Source organism: Carassius gibelio, chromosome B16 (assembly GCF_023724105.1).
Source record: "Carassius gibelio isolate Cgi1373 ecotype wild population from Czech Republic chromosome B16, carGib1.2-hapl.c, whole genome shotgun sequence".
NCBI classification, from domain to species: Eukaryota; Metazoa; Chordata; class Actinopteri; order Cypriniformes; family Cyprinidae; genus Carassius; species Carassius gibelio.
The window spans coordinates 14,470,374-14,497,547 of NC_068411.1; the positions used below are offsets into that span (position 1 = coordinate 14,470,374).

At 37.1% G+C, this 27,174-nt stretch overlaps 1 protein-coding gene across 9 annotated transcripts in view; it reads right to left on the bottom strand.

Moving 5' to 3' along the window:
* col14a1a (collagen, type XIV, alpha 1a) overlaps positions 1–26,826 on the bottom strand; it is a 109,011-nt gene extending 82,185 nt beyond the window's left edge. For 4 of the 9 annotated variants that reach the window (XM_052577441.1, XM_052577439.1, XM_052577444.1 and 1 more), the window contains exons 1-5: positions 26,293–26,826; positions 24,798–24,919; positions 20,069–20,185; positions 14,203–14,346; positions 13,840–13,929 (exon numbers count right to left, since the gene is read on the bottom strand). In XM_052577441.1, coding sequence (XP_052433401.1) covers positions 13,840–13,929; positions 14,203–14,346; positions 20,069–20,185; positions 24,798–24,885 — 439 coding nt within the window. In that variant the 5' untranslated portion in view covers positions 24,886–24,919; positions 26,293–26,826. The remainder of the gene's footprint in view (positions 1–13,839; positions 13,930–14,202; positions 14,347–20,068; positions 20,186–24,797; positions 24,920–26,292) is intronic. The other 5 variants (XM_052577442.1, XM_052577440.1, XM_052577443.1 and 2 more) reach the window with 4 other exon arrangements.
* Between the last annotated feature and the right edge of the window lie 348 nt (positions 26,827–27,174).

A 27,174-nucleotide genomic window follows, 5' to 3' on the forward strand; every position in this document is an offset into this window, starting at 1 on the left:
TTTGGATAATCGGGGCTACGAAGAGAGCCTGTCTCAGCTTGTCAAAGCTAGACAAAGATAGTTGCATCACATGCTGAGATCGATGGTCAACAGAACTTTTATAACTTCTAGAAGTTTATTTCAGACAATGAGCCTCTCTTGCGTATCATGCCCATACAGACGGATAATCGATACTTCAGACCGTATCGTGTTCAGATTTTTCAATAATTTACATCAATCTGACCATTTACGCACATTATAAAACATCCAGTGACTCTAAACTGTACATATTTCAAGTAACATAGCAAAGTAGTACACTTTCTCTGATTTAACTTTGAGCAGGCAAACTGCAAAGAGCCTATAAGAGATGTGTTCACTCTCACAAAAAAAAAAAAAAAAGCTAGAAAAGCTAGAAAAGCTGTTACTGGGGTGGTAATAATATGTATCATTTAGGTACTAACATGTAAACTAATATATACCTGTAAGGTACCAACAAGCCCCCTTTAGAGGTAAACAGGTACAATGGTGCACCTTTTGAAAAAGACCATCTCTGATAGTTTTTTTTTTTTTTTTTTGGGCCCGTAAGTTTTGGAATCTGGGGTCTAAATTGCTTTATTATACAACTTTCTGAAATAGATACTTAATTCTGACTCGTCAGTTTTTTGTTGTTAGTTAAGTGATGGTTTAGTATTTTATTTCCGTATTGTTCAGTGTTTTGTCTTGCTTTATGTGTTGTTTTTTTTGTGTAGTTGTTTTTGTTTCTTTTCCTTTCGTTTCCTTTCAGTTTATTTTGATTTTTTCTTGTTTTCGTCTGTTCACACAATGAAAGTCAATTCTTGTTTGGACTCCACTGACTTTTATCCCTCCAAGTGTGAGATGTTGTAAGTTTGAATCTTGCTCTACTGACAACTTCGTAAGTTTTTATACTTTTTTATAAGTTTTTAACTTCAATAAGTGTTTATCAGTAATGGTCCTGTATTTGGTTGCATTTTATTATATTTTACTAGAATGAAAAGCATTTGCGAACTTTGGATGAAAGATGAAGTGTGTGCGTTACATGTGTGTGAGGCAGTGCTCTGAATATTGCCACTCTTTGTTAGCTACTGGGTCCGTCAGTGTGAGGAATAAGTAATACTTAATTTAACAATCTTTGAAGTTTTTTGACTACTGGAAAGGGGAGAATATAGAGGGAAATCACCTCAGATAACTTACTGCGGCAATGTTAAGAGTGTGAGATTTACAAGAGTGCATACAGCTGAGTTAATCACAGATTTTTACAGAGGCTGAAATGCAAGACGGGGGGGGGGGGGGGGGGGTGAGGGGGGGGGTTGTAGTACCTAGGTCCTACACCTACAGTAGCTTGTCTACTCATGAAGGTATGTTTATGAAAGGAAAGTTGGGACTTTTTAAGAACTTAATTTTGTGTTTGTGTGTGTGTGTGTGTAAATAAAAATTAAGGAATAAATTTAATGGAACACAATATGTCAGTATGTCTCTAAATGTAAATGTCTTGTATTGGCAATGCTTCAGAGTTTGAAAATACTAAATTCAACAGTTCTCCAATAGATTTCAGTTCATTTGACAGAATTTATAAACTGAAATAACTATTACTCTACCTTCCGTCCACTCTGCAAAAGTGATTGTTTCCTCTATATTTGTGTCTTATTTTTCAGTGGAAATGTCTAAACTCAGGATATATTTATTTGGGAAGCAAAACAAAACAGTTAAAAAGCCTTATTTTATGAGAAATTGATCGAGTTGCCATTTGTGGTTACAACAGGAAAAGTTATCTGCCTGTGGCCTAACAAAAATCGACTTAATTCAAAGGGGGAACAAGTTTTATTACCCCATTGACAGATATTTTTTCTTGTTTTAAAATATAGCAAATATGCTAGAAATATGTCCGCTAATAAGTAATACTGAGAATTAGTCCCTATACTAAAGTGTAACTATTAATTTAATTTTGTTCCAATTCTCAGAAAACAAACTTCATATGGTAAATTGTATGTATGCAATGTTTAACGTTATGACTTCATGAATTTAAGACTGTCTGCTCTAATGTCAAACCTTCATAACCTCAGAATTGTGTGAATTAATACTTTTTAAGACTTTTTTAAGAGCTGCATAAACCCTGCTACTTCATGCTGAGGTCTTGATCACCCTGTTGGGGGTCGTTTTGTGATAATGACCATCTGACTGTACATTATCCATTACTTGTACCCCATTACATCATCATGCTGCAGTCATACAATATATAAATTTTACTGGCACATCCCTAACAGCCATTATGGGCGATTCTCACAGGGGTTAATTAGCACTCATTTTCATTAAGCTATAGGCCAGACAGGGTGCAGTCTAAAAGCAGCAACAGATTTGAGAGATGTCACACTTTAGCATTTAGTGCAAGACTTTGAAATGTGAGCATGGGGAATTTTTGCCAGAGAGGGAGAGAATGTGGATGAGAAACAATGAGCGAGAGAAGCCCACCTCAGTGTCCTCTGCTGTAATGAGTGAACTACTTTTCATGTTCAGAAGCTTCAGTGCAGTCTGATCTCTGACCTTCTTCTCATGTGCGGGGTGAACGGCAGGACAGAGGATCGCTATCCCACTAGAGCCACTATTAACCAACTCTGTATTTCAGCAATTGCCAGTCAAACCAACCCACACCACACCAAAACTCTGTGCATCATAAAAAAAACAGTCCTTGGGAAAAATGACCAGAGGCACTACTAAATCCTGAAGGAGGGCAGGGCCTAAATAAATGATAACACTGGAGATTAATGTGGCGATACATTTTAGAGCCAGAGTGTGCTTCCTCCCAATGGTTTGCAGATGTTATGAAAATATCAGTTTGCCCTCGCATTGTGCCTTCCCTGAGGCCTCAAGCGCTGGCACTTTATATGGGCGTCAGAGGAGAACTCTTTATTGAGTCATCCATTAGCCGCCCAACACAGCTTTAAACAGCCGTTTCAAGGGTTGCCCCCATTTTGGGCACTATATCTATTAAAATATAATGAGAATTTGTGCTCTTTGAAAAGAAACAAGTCAGCTTCAATCTGTATGTTGCAAAAGCTCAATTTCTTAATCTAAATGGAATTCTTTTTGTGTTGTTCTTCAATAAAAATAACAAAAACCTTATTTACATACAAATAAATGTATAAAATATTAGAACCTTTTGTTTAAAAAATTAGTGTTATTTTAGTATTATTTATATTATATTGTTTATTAATGTTTTCAATTACTTTTTATATTTTCATTTTTATATTTTCATTTGAGTCATTTTATTTTATTCATTTAATAGTTACCTTCATTTCAGTTTGTTTTCTTTTTTTTTCTACCTCAACTTTTAATTTTAGTTAGCTACCAAGGCAACATTTCTAATTTCTTATTAAATTCTAAATTATTTCAGCTTTATTTCATTTATCAAAAATAATTTTAATAACAACTACAGAGAAAATATAATATAATAATAGATTGAAAAATAGCAATGGTTTCAACTTTATTACATTTTGATTTATTTATTTTTTTATTTATACATAAACATTTAAAAGAAACAAAAAATGTTTGGTTCTCACAAAAATATATATTTTAAGGACATTTACATATTTTTACTGGAAACCAAAAACAATAATTTTGCAATGTTTCAACACAAATTTATTTTTATTATCGTGTTGGATTGTTCCCTAAAGACAATTTCATCCAAGATTTAAAATCTTAATGACCTTGAATCGCTGCCAAGCTCTCCTCCCAGGCGTATGAATTCATGGAGAGGGACCAACACATCATACTCCCAGATGCTTAATGGTGCTTGTGCAGAGGACAAGCTCCACACATATATTCAGAGTTATGCCCCGCTGGATTATTACTGATTCCCCCCGGTGGGCGGCACTGGAGCGGAGGTTTTATTACCTCACTAGAGCAGTGTGTTGTAAATATCAAACACCTGAGCTGAGACTTTCATTAGCGTGCATCAGACATCCTGCAGATCACATGCAAGGTAAGAGGTGAATGGGGATGTTGACTTGAGCAAAATGAAAAAAAAAATGCGAAAGGAAACAAAATTGGACAGAGTTGGTCAGGGAACAAAGAGACAAAGACAGTCAGGATTTTCAATAAGACAGAAAGACAGACAGACAGTCAGACAGACACAGTCAGACAGACAGACAGATAGATAGACAGATAGACAGTCAGACAGTCAGACAGACAGACAGACAGACAGACAGATAGATAGACAGATAGACAGTCAGACAGTCAGACAGACAGACAGACAGATAGATAGACAGATAGACAGTCAGACAGACAGACAGTCAGACAGAAAGACAGACAGACAGACAGATAGATAGACAGACAGACAGTCAGACAGACAGACAGTCAGACAGACAGACAGACAGTCAGACAGACAGACAGACAGACAGATAGATAGACAGATAGACAGTCAGACAGACAGACAGTCAGACAGACAGACAGACAGACAGATAGATAGACAGACAGACAGTCAGACAGACACAGTCAGACAGACAGACAGACAGACAGACAGATTGACAGTCAGACAGACAGACAGACAGACAGACAGATAGATAGACAGATAGACAGTCAGACAGACAGAGAGACAGACAAACAGACAGACAGACAGACAGACAGATAGATAGACAGATAGACAGTCAGACAGACAGACAGTCAGACAGACACAGTCAGACAGACAGACAGATAGATAGACAGACAGACAGTCAGACAGACACAGTCAGACAGACAGACAGACAGACAGACAGACAGACAGACAGACAGACAGACAGACAGACAGACAGATAGATAGATAGATAGATAGATAGATAGATAGATAGATAGATAGATAGATAGATAGATAGATAGATAGATAGATAGATAGATAGATAGATAGATAGATAGATAGATAGATCCCAGCTAATGGGGTAAGAAAAAAATAACGTGTTTCAAGAAATATTATGTAAAAATAATTCTGAATATCTTATGAAAAATAAAGTATTTTATCTTTTTTTTTTTACAGGAAAATAAGTCAAAACACTGATTATATAATGTATATATTTTTACATGCACTTCCAATTGGTACATACTACAAAAAAAGATCTGTCCTAAGCAATACATTTTCACATCAGTAACCTCATCATCAGAATGACACAATCATGTACCACTGACAATATTACCAGCTGTCGGATCTGCTCTACATCTTCTCACTTAGTGTTTGAAGAGAAACATTGTGACAATGTGACAATGTGAAACGTCCAATATAAATGGTAACTCTTCGTCCCACTGAGACCCCATGTAGCAAATGCAGATTTGCACACACACACAGACACAGAGAGAGAGAGAGAGAGAGAGAGAGAGAGAGAGAGAGAGAGATATTAAATATGTGGCTCTCCATGCATCATACCAACTCTTGATGATTACATCAGTGCCTCACTGGCCCTGAGCTGCCCTCTCTCTCTTAATTACAGGAAGGGATATTAAATCAGGCATGAACCAGGGCGTCCCTCTGCAATAGTCTCATGTATGGAGGATGTAATTTACATTTACTTCCTGCTGGAACATCTACAGTAACTCAAAAGCTTTCCGTAACGGAGAGTAATAAACAAACAGGGGTCATAGAAACCAAAAATTGCTGTGGGATTGGACGTTGACTTGTCCTTAATGTCAGATTGGAGGGGAAAGAAACCTCTTAACAGCTTCAGTTTAATCCAAACCCCCAGTCCCCAGACAGCCATAACCGAAACAGCACTTTTGAAATGAAGTCAACAGCAGTTGATCCCTCACTCATGCTGATTCTGCGTAATGCCTAAAACAGGTCTTTTGTGGACTTCCTGATCTAGTAATGAAGTTGTAATGAAAAATTCAATCAGACATTAATAAACAGCTGGCCCATCTAGAGTTTGTTTGCTTATTGGCGAAAGGACAGGCGGACAGCTGTGTGGTGCTAATGTAATGGCCTTCAGTTTCACATCTGGCACTGCAAAGATCAGCGGTCTCTCTTGCAATATGGCTGACATGATTACACCAGTGCTACTACAAGTTAATCACAAAACAGATTCCACATATACTCAGTTAATCAGCAGAAGATTAAGAGGGCACGGCTGCAGCACTGAACGAGTGATAAGACTGGCATTTTAAACAGAGAAATTGTCCTAGTGTACTCGGTGATTGTGTTTGAGGGACATTATTTTTCTAGAATTTTTTTTTAATAATAATGATAAAATTGTTGATGCAAACATGTTTTCTGCATTATTACTATTTAGTGGCAATGCAACACAGCTACTGAATGTACAGCTTGAATATATATACATCAGTCTAGTTTGATTTATCAACAAATGACCCTTTGTGATTTATTTTTAGTGAAACAAAAACATACAGAGCAACCACGGAAGTCAGGTTCACAAGCAAATGAATCCTGTGAATCTGTATAGTAGTGAATCAATAGCATGCAGATTCTTAAATGAATGACTCTTTGGTGTTGGTTGTTTTTGAGGATCAAAATCTAAATTGTACAGATTCTTAAAAAAACTGTGTGACCGGTTCAATAAGATTCCCAAACAAACGACTTATTTGAATCTGTTCTTTTAGTGAATCAAAACCATACAGATACCGGAAATTAATACATCAGTCTAGTCAAACACTCTAACGAATGACTCTTTTGAGTATGATCTTTTTAGTGAATCAAATCCATTCAGCTTGACTAGTGCAGTCAGATTCAACAAATTGAATCTGATTTTAGTGAATCAAAATTCTTAAATGAACAACTCTTTTGAGCAAGTTATTTTAAATGAATCCAAACCATACCGCATGACTAGGGTTGTTTAAATGACTCCTGAACAAATGAATCTTATTTTTTAGTGAATTTAAGACATATAGCTTTACAGAATTAACTTGAGGATTAATCCAGTGTAGATACTAATTCGTTCTTCACATGAAATCTTAGTAAAACATACATATTCTGCCTGTTTTGTCAGTGGCACATTATAAAAATGAATGAATAAAAGATCTTTTTTTTTGTCTTAATTACTTCAAAAGAGTTTACTATATGATCCAAATTATTGTAATTAATGTTTTTCTAATATTTTATCTCAAAAATAATCATATTAATCTTCTTAATCTAATTGTTAAGAGGAATTAAAACCGACTCAAAAAATTCTATAAGTGAAATTTCATCATTACCAATACTAATAATGATAATAATAATAATTATTATTATTAAATACAATTATTTAAACATAATTAAATTATTTGTTAAAGGGGGGGGGGGGGTGAAATGCTCGTTTTCACTCAATATCCTGTTAATCTTGAGTACCTATAGAGTAGTACTGCATCCTTCATAACTCCAAAAAGTCTTTAGTTTTATTATATTCATAAGAGAAAGATAGTCTGTACCGATTTTTCCCGGAAAAACACGACCGGCTGGAGGCGTGGCGTGTGGGCGGAGCTAAAGAATCACGAGCGCGAGTAGGCTTTTGCGTTGAAAGCGTTTGGAAGCTGTGACACAGATCCAGAGGCTGAAATTTAACAAGAGCAGCATCAGCAAAGGCGTCTCTATGTGGTATGTACTGAAACTGTATATATTTGCTTAGCGGTTTTGGAAAATGACTAAGTTCCACTTTATGTCGTCTTTTTTTTTTTTTTTTTAAGCTGTACATGTGGAAAGTGCAGTTTGATGACAACATCGCATGTTGTTTACTTGATGTGCTTACGCAATATTTGCGATCGTGACCCTTTTTCGTTGGGATTGCATCATCTTTAAGAAATAAACGATGTGCAAATCCGGCGTCAAACTGGGCCTTGTTTGTAAAACAAGCATCTTCGAAATGCAGGGAACAAACAAAAACACTTGCACAACTCCGTTGATGCTCTGTAAAAATAAACTCCATCCACTGGTCCCTTAATGCTGTTTCTCTTTCGGTAATCTGTGCAGGGTTGTCTTGCCCTGGCAACCAAAAACACACTTCTTTTGTGACAATTCGCTCTCGCTCTGATCAGTGAATGAATGTCTGTGCTCTCAGCACTCTGCTCTACGTGAGCGCGCGCTCTTCCGGCAGAAGTGCCTTAGGACCCATATAAGGAAATTCCGCTCCATCTAACACGTCATACAGAGCCATACTCGAAAAAAACTTTCCGAAACTTGTGACAAACCGGAAGAGGTATTTTTGGAACAAAAATACTCCTTCAAACGAAACTTTGTCCATGTTTAGCATGGGAATCCAACTCTTTAACAGCGTAAAAAACTCAGTATGCATGAAATAGCATTTCACCCCCCCCCCCCCCCTTTAAATACAATGTCTTATAAAAATAGTATCTTAACTAATATGTGTTTAAACACAGCCTCTTCTTTACTATACTGTAGAATCACTGTGATCATGTCTGACCATGTCCTTGATCAATATTCCTTTTTCAGATTGCCTGATTAAGAACCAATCACTGCCTGGGTTAAAGTAGTACGGATAAAGAGGCTAATCATAGCAATGTTGTTCCAGGAACAACAACAGATATTAGATCCAGAAACATCTTACTTGTGTAAATCAAGCTGTGCGTGTTTGACAGCCTTACCGAAGAATGCACAAATCAGTGATTAGCCTAAATATTAAATGAATTGGAATGGCATGTAATTTTAATGCATTCTAGTCATATAGAAGTATTCCAGGCAGATGTGTACAGCATTCAAATTTAAGACGTAGTTCAGCTGACACACCGGAAAAGTGGCCTATCTGCAATTTGACATGTTGTTCATCGTAGCCAAATGCTCTGCCTATCGGCTCCCTCCACCGGCGGGCCGCGGGGCCTGATAAGACGTCACACTCCGAAAGTCTCCTTCAGAGAAAGTCCTGGAGCTCCTTCCTCCTTGTGAGGAAGATCCAGAGCGTTGTCCTTATCACTGCCTACCTCAGCAACCTGCCACCAGAGACCGGAGCCAAAAAAGACATTATTAGCATTCCCGGTGCGCCGCACACCCTAATGCAGGGCAGCGGAGCGCTTTAAAGGACAGCCATCTCTGCACCTTATACAGCACCTCCAAGAATAATGTTCTACACCAATGATCGCTTATTAAAAGCGCCTCCCTGTGCGAAAAAGTCTCACATTAAAATACCATCAACTAAGGCCGATTTCGATTAGAAAAAGGGTCATTTGAGGTGAAGCAAAGCGTCCCCCATGCAGTCACCTTGGGTTCTCTCAGGGAGTGATATCATCTCTCTGTAGATTACAGGTGCTTCAGGTACTGAATTCCTAAATAACAGCCCTCTCACCTTACTCCAGTGCCCTGCCCTCTGGCAAAAAAAAAAAAGGTCAGAAAAGACCATTATCAGACCTTTCTTCCCACACTATTATCAGGGAGGGTGGGAGAAAGGGGATTGTGTGAAACAGACCTGACCGTTGACCCCCACTGCCTTTTCCAACGTGCCCAGACAAAAACTATCATGCCCAGACAGTGGAAGTTGTATTCTTAATATCGTTTCATCGTTATCATCATTTTTGATCAATGTTTTTGACTGAATCTTTAAAATGATCAAATCCTTCTCGCTTTCTTTCTTTTTACTAACACCATATTTTTGCATTCAAAGACTGACTGACTTTATGTGTGGTTGAGACACTGAGTGATAAAAATGACTGATGACCATACACAATTTAAAGGACATGATGACGTTAGTGAAACTCATTTCAACTAGCTTGGTAAAATCATGCACAAAATTTAAAGTATGCAGGTGAAAATAACAGATTGTTGGTCATTTGTGGAGAAAACAATGACTCGAAAGAGTCAGCTTGTTTCAGTTGTCAACAAATGACTCATAACACACATGAGATGCTAATTTGTGCTGGAGTCGACGGCCTCGTGGGCAGCACTCCGACACACTGCTGTGCTGCAGGCGACCCAGGTTTGAGTCTCTCTCTCCCACTTCACTTCCCTTCTTCTCTCCATCTGTACTATCGAAATAAAGGCAAAAAAAGATGCTCAATTGTTGCCACTGACTTGTGTAACAATGAAACCTGAAGAAACAGATGTGAACAAATCTTTCTGGTGAATAGATTCTAAAGATTTGATTCACAAAGACACTTGATGCCATAAGTTTGAGGTCAGAAAAAGGTTTAATGTTTTTTGTAAACTATCTCATATGTTTGTTGGAACTGATGCCCTCGTTGGCAGCGCTCTGACTCAGGATCCTTTCCTGACCCACCTCCTTCTCTCCCACTTCACTTCCTGTTCTCTCAACAACTGTCCTACCGAAATAAAGGCCAAAAATAAATCTTATGTTCCTTATGTTTATCAAGGCTGCATTCATTTAAATAAAAACACAGTAAAAAAAAATAATAATATTATGAAATATTATTACAATTTAATATATGTTTTCTATTTCAGTATATTTAAAATACAGTACATATTGTATTTATTCATGTGGTGGGAAGCAGAATTTCAGCAGCCATTACTTGAGTCTTCAGTGTTGCATGCTCCTTAAAAAATATTCTAATCTGCTGATTTGGTGCTCAAGAAACATTTATTGCTATTAATGATTAGTGCTTATTATTTTTGTGGAAATTAATTACTCTTTATTAAATCTGATTAATGAATCCCTGCTGTGTTCATTATTCTTAAAAGGAAAAAAAAGTAAGGTTGTTCTGACCAAAAACAAAAAAAATAAAAGATTCAATGCTCATGAATATAAATTAGCAGCAACTGATTTTCTGAAAAGTCAGGAAATGTGCAGTAGCTATATATCAGAATTGCTGCTTGCCATTTAAGTGTTTGTTTGTTCTTTTGACTGCAAAATTGTAATTTGCACAGCCAGCTACAATTTTTTTTCCCCGCCTCGTATATACCCACAGATGTTGAGAATGAATCACAATTACAGACATCCCATAAAGACCTGTTTGGTGAGAAGATAAAAAGCAACAGCTTTGTGTTTATGCCACCTTTCAATTTGCTTCTGGAAATGCTCATTTGTGAATGAGAGGACTGGGAAGAGATATAAAAATCTGACCTTTTTGTTGAGCTCAAAGTGCCGTTTCACAACCCACGCTGATGGCACGGATCCTCAGATGGCCTAACCATCTACTTTCAACTCTGCCTGCTTAGACACATTCCCAGGGATGGAGCATCAAAGAAGAGTCTGATTTTGGGATAGCCCACCAGCACACACAGGACATCATCTATCTATCCGAATATGCCTTGTGCCAGCGATAACCCTCTTGTGGCAATTCCCATCATCAAGTTTTCAAATATTATCTCATTGTTATTCTGCGCTAATGAGATCTTAAGCAGAGAATCAAATTAGTTCTCAGTCATAATAAAAGCGTGCAGTCATTCTTAACAGAAATGAACAGAATCAGAGCTCCACCACCCACTTGGAGTCCGTGTGCCAAATCCTGCCAACTCTGAGAACAGTCTGAAGAGGAAAACAGGACAGCTAAGGTCTGTGTGAGCCGTACCAATTTCAAACCTCTGCCACTTGGCAGGCACACAGAGGTGTCCTAAATTAAAGACTCCGAACAACAGATGCGAGACCACGTAGCACTAAAGCCATCCTACAGAGGGACCCGAGTTAAATGCTTCACTCAAGAGCACATTTCAGCCTCCAAAGCAGCCTTGGCTGTTTTTACACCCACTAAACATCAATGTTCACGGCCAAACAAAGCCGAATCTCTCTTTTGAGGCAAGCAAAAAGCCAGCTGAGAAGGGCTGGAGACACGTCTCTTGCACAGTCAATCATGAGTTCAGAAACCTTTCCCTCGCATTCAACCTCCTTGGTTTCATCTATACTTTGTAACATAGTTTTATGATCAAACCTCCAGCATTTATTCCTTTGTGTACACTAATGCCCTCAGAATTGTAACAAATTGCTGATATATTGGCCTGGGCTGAGATACTAAGGTCTGGCCCTGAGAGACATCAGCAGAAACTTTCAGACAGGAACATCATCTTTGACTTTGACTTCCTTAGCATGCCAGGGACATAAAAACCGGCGATGATGGGATCTACAGAGAGATGCCCCCTGCATCTTCAGCCAGCTTCAATTCTTATACATCATTGACAGCGGCGCGGCTGAAATATCTTGACAGGAGGGCAGCTCACACTGGAAAAACAGCAATAATAAGTCTCAGAAGAACGTATAGAGAAATTCATATAGCTTATAATGTTATAAAGTGAAAGATAAAAGGAAAAGTGACTTTGAAAAGGAAGACCCACAAGAGAAGAGCCAATAGAAAAGAAGAACCACAAGAGATATGTCTTTAATATCTCTGTTGTCTCTGAAATGAGTGAATGGAGACTGCAACGTATTGCAAGTTTTGCAAGTTTTCTCAGGAGAAAGGAGTCTCATGTTTTCTCGAGTGCTTCAACGTCATGTTCGCAATGTGGTTTCAAATATCCCAAGATACCAAAGTTTTCCAAAAATTTGAGATTTTAATATGAACTTAAACATGTCCCAACAAATTCTCGCAAGGACAGGAGGAAACTGATCTGAGCTATCAATTTCAGAACTTTTACCAATACACACAATACCAATTCACAGCCAGTATACTTGTTAGCAATTAAGTGCGATCTCATTTAATCTGCTTGTGTCACACTCACAGTTAGGTTTAGGTTTAGGGTGAATCTTAAAAATAACTGGCTCATGTTCATCTCTCCTAAAGATATTTACATGTTGATACTTTAAAGAAGAATCCTGAGAACTCCATTAAAGGGATAGTTCACCCAAAATTTCTAATTATTAATAATTTCCCCATGATTTACTCACCCATGCCATCCTAGGTGTATATGACTTTCTTCCTCAGATGAATACAGTTGTAATAATATAAAAAAATGTCCTGGCTCTTCCAAGCTTTATTATGGCAGTGAAACTGGGTTGAGATTTTGACATAGACTGTATAAAAACATGAACGTAGTGTCCGTGATGTCACCCGTGGACTACTGAAGAGCGTTTTTGAAGCTCAAAGTGTGCAAAGCGAGATCGAAAATGGGCAAAAAGGTTGGAGCTGGTGGCTTAAGCCACGCCCCAGTGTCAGCAGCGGCAATCCACCTGTCACTCAATTGGCCACGCCCTTACTTATGCAGAAGTTTAAGTCCTAATATAATTTAAACGGATGAGTTATAAAAAAATTCAACCCCCTCACAGTTGTCATGAAGGGCAAAATTAGATATATTGACCAAAATCATTTTTTGAACCAGGCTATAAATGTTTTTTTCTGCTGTAAAGTTGGCCATTGTAACATGAGGAGCCTACGGGACTGACTCCCTTTTGCAGCCAGCCTCCAGTGGCCAGTCGATGAATTACAGTTTTAGTCACTTCCGTATGGGCTTCACGAGAGAGAGCGGGAGGTTGCCGCTCGGATTTTGAAGCCCAAAAAAGTGCACCTATCCTTAGTAAAAGTACTCCACACAGCTCTGGGGGGTTAACAAAGGCCTTCTGAAGCAAAGTGATGAAAAATATCCATATTTAAAACTTTATAGACCTTAATCTCTAGCTTCTGCTAACTGTCATGCACATGTTCACAAGAGAGTGGCTTTTCAGCGTTTGACGAAGTTTTAAATATGAATATTTGTCTTATTTTATTAACTTTATTAACTGCCCGGAGCCGTCTGGAGTAATTTATAATAGATGGATGCACTTTTTTGGCTTCAAAATCTCTCCCCCCATTCATTGCCATTATTAAGCCTGGAAGACCCAGGACATATTTTTGATATAACTCCGATTACACTTTTAAAAAGTCATATACACCTGGGACGGCTTGAGGATGAGTAAATCAAGGGATAATTTTTACTTATGGGTGAACTATCCCTTTAAGGCTCCTAAGCTGTAAAAGAGAAAAGTCTGATCAATAAAAACATCTGGGGAGGTTAAACTTTGGCTTTACCTCCTGAGATCTCATTGCCCTCATCCACAGGTCCCGGTTCTTTCTGTCTTTGAGGTTGAGTGGTGTCTCTATCACTGCTCTGGTCTTCTGCTGAAGAGACATGAGGAATTAAACAAGTCCAAAATACTCAGTCAGTTAAAATCTTCTAGTATTTTTTATGTCAGTATATAAATAACTTAAACATGTAAGCCCTGTATATTTGTATACACATTGTTAATATGTAAAACCGATGCTGTTATTTTCAAGTCACTAATATTTTTCATTGTTTTCTTGAAGCTCACTGGAGACTACAAATCAAAAACATTATTTTCACTTGCAATCCGTTTCAGCGGGATTGCTTCAAAGAAACAAGGTATTTCATACCAGTATATTTTCCCTGAAGTGCTCGGCTGCGCAGGTTTCCACTCACAGCTATAACCTTGACTGAATACTCCTTCCTGGGATTAAAATCCTTTATTATTGCTTTATTCTCTCCCCTTGCAATTTGCAACTCGGTTGTTTCCCCACCTGTCATCAGACACAAATCAGAGAAATCACAGAGATGATGGTTAGTATGCACTGTCTCGAATGTCTGTTTCTACTCAGAAACCTATCAAAGCCTGTTCTTTATTGTCTGACTGCCAAGCATTTCTTTAGATGCAATGACAGAAGGGAATAATGCTCTTAGTTAAAATGCTATTGCTGAATAAAAACATGGAAAATAATGAATAAATGAATCACTTCATGAATTCCTATAACTGTATATACAGTCAAAAGATTTTAAACAGTAAGATTTTTATTTTATTTTATTTATTTTTTTAAGAATACTCTTCTGTTCACCAAGCCTGTTTTTTTTATGATACAAAATACAGCAAAAGCACTAATATTGTGAAAATACTATTTCAAATAACTGGTTTCTATTTGAAAAGATTTTATAAAATGTAATTTCTTCCTGTGTTTAAAGCTACATATTTTTTTATTAATTTCAGTCCTTCAGAAATCATTCTAACATGCTGATTTGCTGATCAAGAAACAATTATTATTATTATCAATATCTAAGACAGTTGAGTACATTTTTTCAGGGCCCTTTGATGAATAGAAAGAGCCGAAGATCAGCATACATCTGAAATAAAAAGCTTTGTTACATTTTACACTATCCGATTCAAAATTCTGTAAGAAAATAATAATAAAAAAAAAAAGAAAAAAAATCTCAAGCTCACTGGAGATACATAAACAGTCAGTGATGAAATAAGAACAAGAAACTAATTACAAGCAATAGGACTAAAAACAATAAAAACTACAATAAATAAGAAATACATGACAAATTTACATACATTTAAATGAATTCGTCTTCACTGTGTAAGTTATATCAAGACAAGACATAAGACAAGGTCCAATATACTGTTACATATGCGCTTTCTCTCGCAACTGTTTACATTCCCTTAAGACCTTAATGACTGTGTTTATGAGGATACTGGCATTTGGAAGCATATAAGTGTTTATGCAATCGTTCAAAGCCAATAAAGTGGCAAAAATGCTCACAAACTCTATTAGCAGCTCATTCACGGCTTACACACTCTTCTCACACAGCCCTGTTGTTTGTGTTTCAACAAGTGTTTCAACGGCCTAAAATCAGTTGTTTTAAGCTGCACTGCTTAAAAATGCATGCAAACATTAAGTTTTTAAAATGCGCGCATGCTGTTATTCACGCGTCTGCCTGCATCCCCGTGTAATACATGTAAGATTGCCGTCATTCAAATAATGAAAACGTATTGCCGTAAACAATGTATTTTGCGACACCATGAAATAAACGATAGAGCACAATATGAATCGATACACTTTTAATTTCGTCCATTCCTATTGATATCGTCATATTGCCCAGCCCTATTTATAATGTTACACAAGATTTCAATTTCAGATAAATGCTGTTCTTCTGAACTTTCTATTCATTAAATAAACCTAAAAAAAGCTGTTTTCAACATAATAATAATATTTTTTTAGAGCAACAAATCAGAATGTTAGAATAATTTCTGAATAATCATATGACTGGAGTAATGATGTTAAAAATTCAGCTTTGAAATCACAGAAATACATTTTAAAATAGATTACATTAGAAAACAGTTATTTTAAATAGTACAAATATTAAAAAAAGTTCAACCCTACACACACACACAAACACAGACAGACACACACACACACACACACTCACAGAGAGACAGACAAACAGACAGACAGTCAGACAGACAGACAGACAGACAGACAGACAGATAGATAGATAGATAGATAGATAGATAGATAGATAGATAGATAGATAGATAGATAGATAGATAGATAGATAGATAGATAGATAGATAGATAGATAGATAGATAGATAGATAGATAGATAGATAGATAGATAGATAGATAGATAGATAGATAGATAGCAACATCTAAAAGTACTTCCAAACTGATCCAAGTTCTCTAATGCAAAAGCAAACACATAATATCCAAAATAGCCTATAAACAATCTGTCCGAAGCAGCTTTGCTCTGAGCAAGAGGAGGAATAGCACTGGCCTGACAAGTTGTGATGCCAAGTTATCACCCAAATACAATCTGTGGATGGATGCTTTATGGCCATTGCACAGCAGACAACTTCATGAAGTTTGTTTGCGGTACTGACAGTGACAAATTGTCTGTCCTAAAAAGGTCTTGGCTGCGAACTCATCTCTCTTGCTTCATGACATCCCTGTCTGGTGACAACGTCTAAGATTATGACTTAAAATAAATGTTTGCTTTTGGTAATCTTGTGAACTGAGAAGGAATGCCAAACTTTCACTAACTTAAAGGGATATTCCACTCAAACATGAAAATTCTCTCATCATTTGCTTGCCTTCATGCTGACTCAGATGTACATGATTTACTTTGGTCAAATGAACAAAACCAGAGAATTTTAGGAAAATAATCAATCTCTGTGAGCCCATATGCTGCGATTGAGTGAAAACCTCAAAGTTGATGCTTCAAAACCCACACAAAACGAACACGACTGTAAGATCTATCCTTTAAAAATAAAATAAAATAGACCCAAAAACTAAAAAGTGCAGCCAAAATGTAATGCATCTGAATCAGTCATGCCTGAACAGCGGCATACTCATATCACAGTCCTTCAGTGTGATGAAGAAGTCTGCCCCTGCAATTCAGATCCCTGACCAATGATCCTGATTAAAATCCTTGTGGCTTGCCGAGAGATCAATTGAAGGGGAGTGGAAGTTGCATATTCAGCAGTAGTGGGAGCAAGATTGGGGTTAGTCTCAGAGCAGAGGGAGTCAGAACTGGAGAACCACAGTTTGCTGATGACTTTGCACATCACGCTTCATAGAAAAGTAAAAGAAGATTGCTGCAGACAGCAAACTGTCACCGGTTCTCACGACAACATCAAAGCGCTCCAATTCTCATTTGTTTAAACGAGACCAAAGGACAGAATTGCTTTGTCGCATGCAAATATCTTCCTTCCCTCTTTGATTTTTAAAAAGAGTGGAGCAAAGGGCATTTGAGGGAAAACTAGTCTATAGTTACATCTAAAAATAGATGCGAAAAAAAATATGCGCTTAATCCCAATGCAAAATATTCTCATATTTGACCACATCTATTACTGAACATACGTATACTTAAAATGGAAAAACTCGTGTTTATTTTTATTTTTTTGTGCTCAAGGGGGAAACATGTAACTTTTAAAGCAAGGAAAGTACCGCCAGAATATACCTTTTCAAGAGTGATTAAACACATTCTCACATCTCTCTCTCTCTCGTTTTCTTGTGGCTAAGGGCACTTTGTTTGAGTCTGAATGTGGTTTTGTGTGAAATCAGCTCGCTAGGGTGCACATCAGTCTTTCCTTCACAAGAACAGAACAAGCTGAGATGTCCGATTGATGAAGAATTACCCTTACGAATGGCTCTTTTGATGAGTCAATCAAACATTTTCACAAAACGGCCTCATTAGTTAGCTCTTTGAAACAAACTCACTCAGTAAGCAAATCACTTAAGGCCATAACTTTACTCTTATTGTGCTGACCACAATATAAGACCACAAAGTGATATTTATATGAAGCAAATACAATTGTTTACTAGAATTACAGCATCAAGTTGGAACAAATTAACAGCTAAATCACCCACTCAAGTTCATATAACTTATATTCAGTCGTTGTCCACGAGGGATTTTGTTTTAGAGAAGACGATATGTTAATTAATATTGATCAAACCTTTAAAAGACTGCAGCAGGTTTATGGGCGCAGTAATTAATGACACAATATAATCTTTACGATCAATAACACAACAATTGCTAACATAGTAAAACAATGGATCAAATACAGACTATGATCATTATAAACATTTACACATGCATGTACAACTCTATCCCATTTACATATTTATCATTTAGAGAAACTCCATCCTCCATTCCTTCATTCTAGTACATCTATACAGTATATGGCCTTTCATTAAGCCTAACTTATTTAGAGATCTTTCTTTAATTAATCAAACGTTTTGTTAAATTTGATTCGTTTCTCTTTACCTGCTATCCTAATATTAATAGGTTTGAAGATACAGTAAGACAATATTGAAACCTAATTAGCCTGAAACCCGCACATATTAGTTATGTATAGCTGTTTTGGATGGAAGCTAACAATGTTGCATCATATAAATATTCTTTCTGATCTGTCACTAAAAGGTGACTCTATGCTGTCACCCTCATCGAACATCAGACATTACCATATAAAATAAAATATTTAAATTTGACTAATGCATTTATGCTGCAAATCAGTGCATAAACTTTGTCAGCATCATTGTGCTGGAATTTTCCAACTAAAACAGTCATTTGTTGTCAGATGTTTCATTTTAGGAGCTTTGCCATTTTCGGTTTGCAGCCCTTTCTTAGGACGCCAATATTGTTTGTGAGATTGGACATTTACGAAGCTGACATCAGACACCATAAATACAAGCAGCTGGATCAGACATCTGACCTCCATCTGACCTCCTTGATTCTGACCAGGTACTGCAGCCAGACATTCCTCACCTCAATCACAAAAGAGTCGCATTGACCCGCTCTGATGCTAACTATCCCCTGTCCTCATCCAACCCTGCTCCATCACTTTAATACCTCAATTCTGGCCGATAGAGAGAATTATCATGCCCATCAATGCCACTTTGCACATAGGAACACAGCAAATGAGCTGCTGTAATTGAAACAAGTGCTTTTCCCATCTGTTGGGAACGTCTGAACCGGCTGATGGATATCTATTCTATGGACCCAGACCTAAAATACACAGAGTTGGGGAATGTGCTCTAAGAAACAATGAGTTTAGACATGGTTTATTGTTGCCCGAGAAGTGTTTAACAAAGGGGTGATTTTACAGAACCGATGGCTGGTGCACCTGGTTTACATAAAACCAGACAGTGACCTTGGCTGTTTTGTCTTATCAGGAGCCGTATCAAAGCCCCAGACAAGGACTATTGTCAAATATGTAAAGAAACAAAGAGTCCTTCAGATCTGGCAAGGTTAACAAATACATCTGTCGAAACTCACAGAGGGAAGTGAAGAAAGTCTGAATGCATTTAAAGACAAAACTAAACCTGAAAAGGACTAAAACAGAGACTGTTTTAGATAATAACAGATTTAACAGAAAGCAACCTATATGGATACAATATAGTAGCACTAGATTTATTAAAGCTGCGGTAGGGAACTTTTGACGCTCTAGCGGTTAATAAACAGAACTGCTTGCGTCTTGCGGAACAACATCGTAGCTGGAACTACTTCTCTCTGTTTATGTCTATGAAGAATCACAAAGATACTGGTTTACTCCGCTGCGGTACCCCCGAAGCAATCTAAAATAGTCTGAATATAAACACTTATTATAGGTGCACCCTAGTGATTCAGGACAAGCTAAAAACACGGTTAGGAAAATGGATTCATGGTGTACTCACTTATTATATACATTTTTCTAAATTTTGAACACAAACAAATTTACGGACTGCAGCTCTGATTGGTTATTTTTTACCGGGAGCGGATGAATTTCTGCAAATGGCAATAGGACCACTGGGAGCGGCCAGATTTCACAGATTATCTGTGTCATATTCTACTGTCACGACATAATGACAGGTTTAACAAATATGTAAAAAATATATTTTTACAAAAGTTACCTTCAGCAGCTTTAATACTGATTGACCACAAGAGATCCAAGCTAAATAAAAACGCTGGTTTACTGTCTTTGCTTCTTACCTGGTTCACTATTATATGTAAATCTGTAGCCTTCATATTCTCCTTTTGGTTCCTTCCATGAGACAAGTAGCCTGCCTTCACTCAGGACTTTAAATCGAAGTCTTCTCGGACCTGGAACTGCAAGGATAGAATGGGATTATCAACTGAAAATGTGCAATTTCTATCAAAATAAAGCTTTAAAATATTTTTCAGATGAGCATTTAAATTGCACTTGGATACAAATCGAAAGAAAGGTATGTTTTAAGTCATATTCTCACTCTGTGTCCGATTTAATGTTATACTGATTTGCAAGGTATTTCATTTAAGGAAATGTAAGGTGATTTAATATTATTATTTAATTGTCCATCCGACATAATGCACACAAAATCATGAACTGAGAGTTATGGTCTCATTAAAAATGAAAAGACGGTAATTGAGAAGAGAATGTGACTTTTAAAGGTCAGAAGAGTAGCTTTCTGCTATTTTCTAAAGCATCCTAAATACCAATGAGGCTGAAGAGGAAGACAAGTCTTAAAAAGTTCAAAAAAAGCATATTACTTCAGTTTAGGAGTGTCTACAGCCATAAACAACTGATTAGAGGTCGTCTTTCATCATCCAATCCTTACCATTTTTCTACTAAAGTAAATACACCCTTCTAACCCATAATCAGTTGTTGAGTGTTAGACCTATGAGAAATCACCACAACCATACATCACATGTAAGGTAATGAAACATTGATTAATCAATGTTTCTCTGTGCTAATGTTGTTCACATGCCACAGTTCTGCTCAGAGAAAGAAAGGTATATGAAGAAACCATGTTGGCACACACAGAAAAGGAAAATAAGTAAAAAATAAAACCCAGAGGTCAATACTATTGGAAACGGGGCATTTAGGAGACAGAGATAAAACATAAAACTGATCTAGGTGCACCAACCTGAGGAACGTAACACTGCTGGGTTTCCTGTGGGGTGAACATCTCCTTTCTCATAGAAACTCACACCACACTCTGTCCAGTATGGGTCTATGGGGAGCTATGACTTATTTCCATCAATCAATGTATATAGAAACACATTTCTGTGCTTCAAAAGTGGAAACTACCCAACTGGTAACAAGGTAGTAAGTGAAAGGGCTGAAAGATTAGCATAAATGCAGCTGTTTCTCACTAGGGGCTAGCTAGTTTGGGACCAAATGTTTGATAGTGGTTATGGAGAAACATATATTTTCTGTGTGAATAAATTATATTATTTACTTATCTTTACTTTATGCCATAGACATGATCACACTCTTTCTTTTTTTCACAGCAGCTAAAATGACCAAACACTAATATTAATGATTGCATTTATAAATGTGCATTACCATTCAAAAGGCTGGGGTTTGTAAATTTTTTTAAGAAATCAACAGGTCTACTTTTTTTCCAGCAATGAAGCATTAAAATAAATAAATGCTGTTCTTATAAACTTTTAAACTTTACATCAAATTATTTTTTGGGAGAAAATGCATCAAAATGTAATTTACACATTCTTTTTAAATAGCACAACTTTTTGTGCTATTAAAATAATTGCTAATAATGCAAAATATTTCCTGAGGATAAAATCAACATATTAGAATGATTTCTGAAGAATCATGTGACAGTTAAAACTGGAGTAATATAATTTGGAAATTATTTTTTTGTGATCACATAAGTAAATAAAAATTAATTAAATAAATATTCAGTTTAAATATTACTCTCTGGGTAAAGAGAATAAAGTATAGAGTCAAAGTTAATTTGTCTATAATAAAACAACATACCTAACTTAATTATTATTATATCTATTATTCTATATTATTATATCCCAGGGAACACGTTAGGAGAAAATTGTTAGCTTGAATGCAATGTAAGTCGCTTTGGATAAAAGCGTCTGCTAAATGCATAAATGTAATTTAATTGTAATATCTTATAGTTCACAAAAAAAAAAAAATGAGACTGTATATGTGCCTCTATAATTTTGAAAAAGTTACGGAACACCAAACTGTACTCTATTCATAGAAAGTGTCAGTGAAAGTTCTTAGTCATGTGAGTGGGATGAAATGAGCACTGATATAGATCCAGCCATCCAGAGAATTTGGAACATTTTCTCACAACAGATCATCTGCGTGTAAAGTAACCACCCTGGTAGTACGAATTTAGAGGGGAAAAGCAGGTTGTTGTGCCAGCTCGGTACCGCACAACATGACGGAAATGAAAAATGTCTGAACTCAGAAAGTAATTCCAACAATGTTGAAATGCTAAAACTCTGCTCACGAGCCACGAATAACGAAGAAGAACATAATATATTCATCGGCGTGAAAAAAACAACAGATTTCTGGAAGCGGTACCGTGACAGTTTCATAGAATATTTCTTGGAAAAACTGTCTTAGCACACCCAGGTACAGTATCCACGTCTCCTGGCTCTTGGTGATTAAAGGTTTTGTGCCAAATAGACTCCTGTGGAGATTGAGGGGGAGGTAAGGAACAACGGCCATGGTGGTTTAAGGGTGACAAGTGCTGACTTGTAACTTGAAACGAGAGAAATGCGAGCAGGAGGTCCCGTATCTGTCTGTATGTTAGAAACGCGCAGCCACAAATCCGCAGGCCTTTGATGTGGTTATCTTTCATCCTTTTGGAGACACTCACAGAGTTCTTACTCCAAAATCCACTGCGTCCTTTTATCATCGTGCTTCCAATTACTCACCTGTCAGAGGGCTCCGCACTTTTTTTCTACAAACTCAAAAATCACTGTTGAAGGAATTAAAATATTAATGCCTACTTAGCGGGAGCAGTCAGAAACATTCTGCACTTTACAATCGTCTCAGTCTGTTGGATGTGATGTCAATTTACACAGATCTGAGAAGCAGGAAAATCCGTGAGACTTGGCTACATTTCTCATCTCTCCAATGTTAAAAACACAGACAAATTGCTTAGTTAAAGGTTTTGTAATGAAATGTACTGCCTGCGTAAATCCAAACAGCAATTACGTTAAAACGGCGAATGTGAGTTATTTTGTGCGTGTGACTGCTTGAGGGATTTAACAAGCTTTCAGACAGACTGTTTAAGGTTGACCTTCAGTTCTTTTGTTTCACTTTTCCACAACTTCATCATGCACACAATACAGCCCATTCCAAAACGCTTTCATAATGTCTCATCATACCGCTTTGTATCACTCCCTGCTTCTACCCATTCATTCTCAGCAGGGCATTGTCAGCATTTGCAATCATTTTTGCTCCAACACATCAAGTACCCACAAACACAGTGCAATGTGGGTTTTGCATATTTTTTATAGGAATATGGCAGGTTTGAAAGCTTCAGTAAGTTATGCTCAATTGATAGCATTTACGGCATAGTGTTAATTACAACAAATAGTAATTTCAACTCATCCTTTGTCTTTAAAAAATGCAAATAGGGAATTTGGGGCAAATGTTTGGAGGATATAAAAGTAGAACTTTAAGGCTTATAATTTTTTGAATGCTTTGCACATTTTCAAATTGAAATGTCCTAAATGTGCACTAAAAGCCACAATCAGTTTTCTCCAGAACAGATTAACGTAAAAGTGGTAATTTTATGTATCACAGAATTTCAGAAATTGAATATCTTGGGGGTGGCACTAACAGGTTAATTAATGCTCTATCACTTCTAACCCAACTGATATCCAACAAAAGATAAAACAAATTTGCTGAAGCAACCATGTAATTTTTGCTTGCTTCTACAAGTCTTTAAGTCTTTATTCAGACTTTTTTTAAGCACTGTACATTTTGCAATTCCAACGCTATACCGGGTGAGCTACAGAGCAAGCTTACTATATCTGAAAAGCCATACATATGAAGCTAGTTATGTGATTCAAACACCAAAATGTATTCTTTACAAATATGCTAATAATAGACATGCTAATAAGGAAATAGTTAATAGTAAGAATTGATCCCCATACTAAAGTGTTACCATGTATTTTAAGGTTTATGTATTGGCCCCATTCACTTCTATTGTAAGTGCCTTGTTACAACCCAGATTTTTGCTTTTTTAAAAGCAGCAACAAGGCAAACATTTTTTCATGGTAATCAACATTATGCCGCAAGTGCTGTCGATTCATCTTAACTTGTATTAAACCCAGAATATTCCTTTAACTAAAAGACTTTGGTTTGTTTATTCCCATTCCGCTGCACCAACGAGCAGTTTAAAATGACACCAAAAGCTTTCAGTGATTTGAGGGATGAAAAGAACCTGTCTAGGCGGCATAAATTTAAAGACTACTCATGCCCATCACACAAGTGCTGGTCTGGGAAGAAGTAAAATTCAAAGAGTAATCCAAACTTTATCTTCCGAACAGAACCTCCCACTCCGGATGATGATCCAGGCTCCACCTTTCACTCCGGGGCCTGAGAGCAATGTGAAACTCCTTCCAAGCAAAGCAACCAATTAAGCCTTTAAGCTGCCTTGAGGGATATTATCATTGTGGTCCCCTGTGATGTTAGACTAAATGCTCTTCCACATCTCTATCCCATCTAAAATCCTCAAGACTCACTTAAGCTCTTTTACTTTCTTACTGAGAGAAGTTATACTAATATGAGTCCCCTTAGGAGATTTGAAGGTGCGTGAAGGGTCAAATTCAAATGTAACCCAGCAATTGTGACTAAATTATGCATTAAATGATTAGGAGAACATTTCATACTTTATGCAGCCACACAAAAGCCAATAAACCAGAGCAAATACCAATTCAGAACCATGAAGACAGCAATTACCTTGAGCCGAAACAGGGGCGAGAAACTGAATCAGTGCCAGCGAGATAAGCGGACACCACAGCTTAATCCTCGATCCCGACACCCGCATCCTTATAGCCGTGTGAGTGATGCTTGCCCTGCACCTACGGAGGCAGAGAAGCAGAGAGTGAGCGGAGGAATTCAGTGAAGCTGTGTCGCCTCAGGGGGATTTCAGAAACACAGAGAGGGAGGAGGGAAAGTCTCAGTGGGTCAAGAACAGTAAAGACTTTGTTGAGTTTTGATGGACAGCCAGCGAGAAGTGCTTCCTGAGGACCATTGTTGTTCCTGAGAACAAGCAGGCCACTACGGCTCCTGTCATTCATGTCAGATAAGAAGGCTGACGTGTGTTTAGAGAGGAAGCCGCCCGGGCTTGCTCAAGAGGGCACCCCCACTTAACTTAAACACTGGTCTAAATTAGGGTCAAGAGATTATGCTGGTTAGCTGCAGACTGTGGTATGTAGTTCAGTAAGTCAGTATTCCTTAGTTGTTGTGACACATGACTTCTTCTCTCTCTCTTTCCTTCTCCCTCTCTATATATTTTGTTGTTCTTGGTCATGATGTGCCTTTTTAAATGGAATATCGTTTAAATTAGAGCTTGTTTGGATGGCACATGGTTGCCCATCAGAATTTCACTATTAATTTATCTCAAAGGATGCTTTTTATTATGTAAATTTGGATAAAAAGCATGCTATCAAGGCTCCGAGCAATTCATTTCAGACAAATATTTGGACTACAAGAGAAGCCTTTTTAACAAGCCCACAATGCATGGTTAATTTCACTTGCTTGTCTTTGTCCCTCTCTCTCTTTCTCTCTCTCTGTGTGTGTGTGTGTGTTCACCTGCTACTGAATGATGAATCCTGAAATAAACATCAAGCGCTCACCTTGGCTTCATTTCTATTCTCAACAGCAGAGTAAAGATGAAGAGCGCTAAATTTAAAAATAGATGTAGGGTACATCAAGTCAATTCTTTGAGCAATGGAGGTGTCTGGGACATCCCAATGAGTCTCTCTCTCTCTCTCTCTCTCTCTCTCTCTCAGTTAGAGAAAATATTAAACTAGCAATAATAATAATAATAACAGAAAACCTACTTAATTATACAAACTATATCATAAAACTGTTTTAAGAACATTTGAAAGTTTCTATTTACGTCAGTTGGGGAAATATTTTACAGGTAAAAAATATAGGCTATATAAATTTGTGCTATTGCTATATATGTAATTAACCAGACTTTTAAGTTGATTGTGTAAGAGATGACTTTAACTAAAAATGTTTTCAAAAAGTATACATTCAGTTATCTGAAATATATTCAAGGAATTGCATAACAACATAAAGAAAAGTGGCAAAACAGTGAAAAATATGTTGCGTATATTTTCTATTCTGCATCTTAAGTAATTCTCACTGTAGGCTATTGTTTTAACAAACGCACATCAGATAATGAGTAGAGATGGTACCAGATGAAATCCGACAGCAGTCTTACCTTTCACACCATTCGCTTGAGAGAAATCCGCTTGACCTAAATGTGATCCGAATTCCCGCGTCTCGTGATGGTCAGACTTCACTCGTATCTTCTCGCAGCGTCAGTCAGATCTCAGATGGCTCACGGCGCTCTCGGTGTGCGTGCTTCGTCTGTCTTTATTCGCCCATTCCCTCAGCTCTTCAGCTCTGCACCTCATTTCATCCTTCAGTCTCGAGTCCGCGGGAAAAAAACGTTCATGCGACCAATTGCAGCCACTGGACAGACGACGAATGATCTCACGACAATCAAGAGCCCTTCTCAAATACTTGATCCTGCCTACATGTAGGCTGCTCAGCGCGGGGAAGAAAAGCCGTTTTCATTACATTTCAAGGGAATGCAACTGTAATGAACAATCATAACGCCTACACCAGGGTGATGGATGATTAAATTGACTGTTATGGCACTGGCTAATTATATTTTGCTAACTGAAATTAATTGAATCAGTCAGTGTGCGCAATTATTCAGTAACTTTTGAAATTTGAAAATAATTATTGTCAGTAGCCTATTATCTGTCACCGTTAAACGTGAATTCGTCTAATTTCAAAAAATAGACTAGCATAGTTATATATGTAGCCTGTTTTAAGTGTAAAATAATACATATACTTGTAAAACTTTTTGTTAGGGTTTTCACATCTTAATTTGAAGAGTCAGAACCCTCCAATACTCCATAATTGCAAATTGGGTTCAGCTAACCTAGCAGTTTCAATGTAAAAAGCCTCAATATCTCAAAACAATATACACTTCCATTCTCTTTGGAAGTACTTATGTTTTAGATTGATCATCATATTGTATTTCTTTGTGTCCTGTTCTCTCCTAGCAAACTGAGTAGAACTTTTTATCTTT